Source organism: Pundamilia nyererei, unplaced genomic scaffold, assembly GCF_000239375.1.
Source record: "Pundamilia nyererei isolate P.nyererei 1_Seehausen unplaced genomic scaffold, PunNye1.0 scaffold00279, whole genome shotgun sequence".
Taxonomy (NCBI): Eukaryota; Metazoa; Chordata; class Actinopteri; order Cichliformes; family Cichlidae; genus Pundamilia; species Pundamilia nyererei.
In genome coordinates this window covers 619,825-621,924 of record NW_005187680.1, presented here as the reverse complement: position 1 = coordinate 621,924, position 2,100 = coordinate 619,825, and the positions used below count along the sequence as shown (strand labels likewise).

Below are 2,100 nucleotides of genomic sequence, written 5' to 3'. Positions count from 1 at the left end.
CCCCTCTATTAGCATGTTATTAACATGTTTTCACTACAGGATGAAATCAGCATTCCCAAAGTGCAATGTTTCCCTCCTATAGTTTCTGTTTGCAATGACCATCACCAAAATGCCCCCAACAGGTGGATAGAAGGGCTCTGCATTCTTTTTTTGTGTGCTTAGTTTGTAGAAACTTTTTAAATATCTTTTTACAAGACACTTTGAACACAAAGGCTTTCTACTGTGCACTTTATTAAAATTATGCTTCTCCCCACTCTTGTAACATAATATTTACTATATACACATTTCATTTGTAAACAGTAATGTCTTTACTGTGTCCTCCCCAAGTAATGCTGCCATAAAACGAGGATGCGTTTCATTTAACTCCTCCAAGAAAACCCACTGAGATGACAAAATAAGATATTAGTGCTGTGTTAGTGGTTCAGACAGTGCATTCTTCCTCCCTGATGTTTTTGATCGTTTTACTGTACTGTCACCGGCACCTCTCAGCATAGACTGAGAAAGCATATGGCGGTTGACAGACAGCTGCCACCTCCAGTGTGATCGTTAGAAACCGCAGAGAAGAAAGAGATGGGGGTCTGCCTCTGAGCTGGGAGCTGTTATAACAACACACACTCGAATAAGACACTGGAAGCGGCTCATGCGTGAAATCCAGCGAACGAGTCGATTTGTGCGCTTGTGTTTCCATACAGATCTGTTAGTTACGAGTATTATCAATAGAAAAGAGTAATATTAATGTGTGTCTTTGTTAAGGACAATATTTCAACAGTGCCTGTTTGAAACTCACTAAGAAATGTAGTGCTACTTTATGAAGAAAAGAGGACCTACCTTCCAGGAACCTTTGCGTTTCTCCTCCAAAAATTGATCCTGTTGTCGGTGGCCATACTCAGATAACCCCCGTCAGACCGACACCGAAACCGGCTGCTCTCGTGAAGAAACCATGCGGCAACCGCTTCCGCGTTTCACTGGCGACAGCTCGGCCCCGCTCGGCTCTCTCTGCTCGGCCTCCTCATGAGTTTAAACGGTCGAGTGATAGTAATATTCGCTTTCCAGTGTGATGATGTACACTACAGCACACTGTAAGCCGCCATCTTGGGGCGCACCGACAGAAGCGCGTGATTGGTGCCAGACTCTAACAGGTGCAGCAAAAACAGCCAATCGGACGAGCTCGCGGTAGAGCGACGGTCAGTGATACTCGTGGATAAACAGGCACAAAGAGGTGATTCGTTGACACTGAATGCTGGCAGGGGAAGGTTTGGTGTAGACCTCAAACACCATTCTAATGCAAAGTCTTTCTTAGGACTCCAGCCTCTGTTGACGGCTGCATTGTGATGTGTTTGGTTTGACCACTCAAGTCAGCAGATGGGTATACACACTGTGGCAGAGAGCCAGAGATGAATAGTAAAATAATGATTAAATGCAGTGTGGTTGTATAAACACATAGTAAGTGATAAAAGGTGGGTGAAGAAGAAACACCCAGTGTATCATGTGAAGCCCCCAAGGGCTAAAGTAACCTGAGCCAATACTAAGTATATGCTTTATCAATAAAGAATGTTTTAAGCCTAATCTTGAAGGCAGAGAGAGTGTCTGTATCCCAAATCCAAACTAGAAGCTGGTTCCTGAAGGCTCTGTCTCTCGGTCTACTTTTAAATATCCTTGGAAGTAAGCCTGCAGTCTGAAAGTCAAGCGCTGTATTGGAGTGATACCGTGCTATGAAGTCTTTAAGATAAGATGGGGCCTGATTATTCAAGGCCGTGAATGTGAGGAGCAGAATTTTAAATGCGATTCTGGACTCTTTCTAGTCCCAGTCAATACTCTTTGCTGTAGCATGTTGGACCAACTCAAGGCTTTTCAGGGAGTTTTTAGGCCAAGTATAGCTGTCATAACCTAAAACCAAAATCTTGTTGTTGTTTAGAATCATTTTTTCTATAGCCAGAGATTTCACACAAGTTTATCACACAAGTCTAACAGAAACAAGCACTGGTGCCTTTGATATTTTATCTGCTTTTGATCATTCAGTGGAGGAAGGTTCATAAAGCGTGTTTTGGGTAAACCTACCATCCATCCATCCATCCATCCATCCATCCATCCATCCATCCA

At 43.3% G+C, this 2,100-nt stretch overlaps 1 protein-coding gene across 1 annotated transcript in view; it reads right to left on the bottom strand.

Annotated features, from left to right (window-relative positions):
- tbc1d22b (TBC1 domain family, member 22B) overlaps positions 1-1,141 on the bottom strand; it is a 23,337-nt gene extending 22,196 nt beyond the window's left edge. The window contains exon 1 of the mRNA XM_005750597.2: positions 829-1,141. Coding sequence (XP_005750654.1) covers positions 829-884 — 56 coding nt within the window. The 5' untranslated portion in view covers positions 885-1,141. The remainder of the gene's footprint in view (positions 1-828) is intronic.
- Positions 1,142-2,100: the final 959 nt, after the last annotated feature.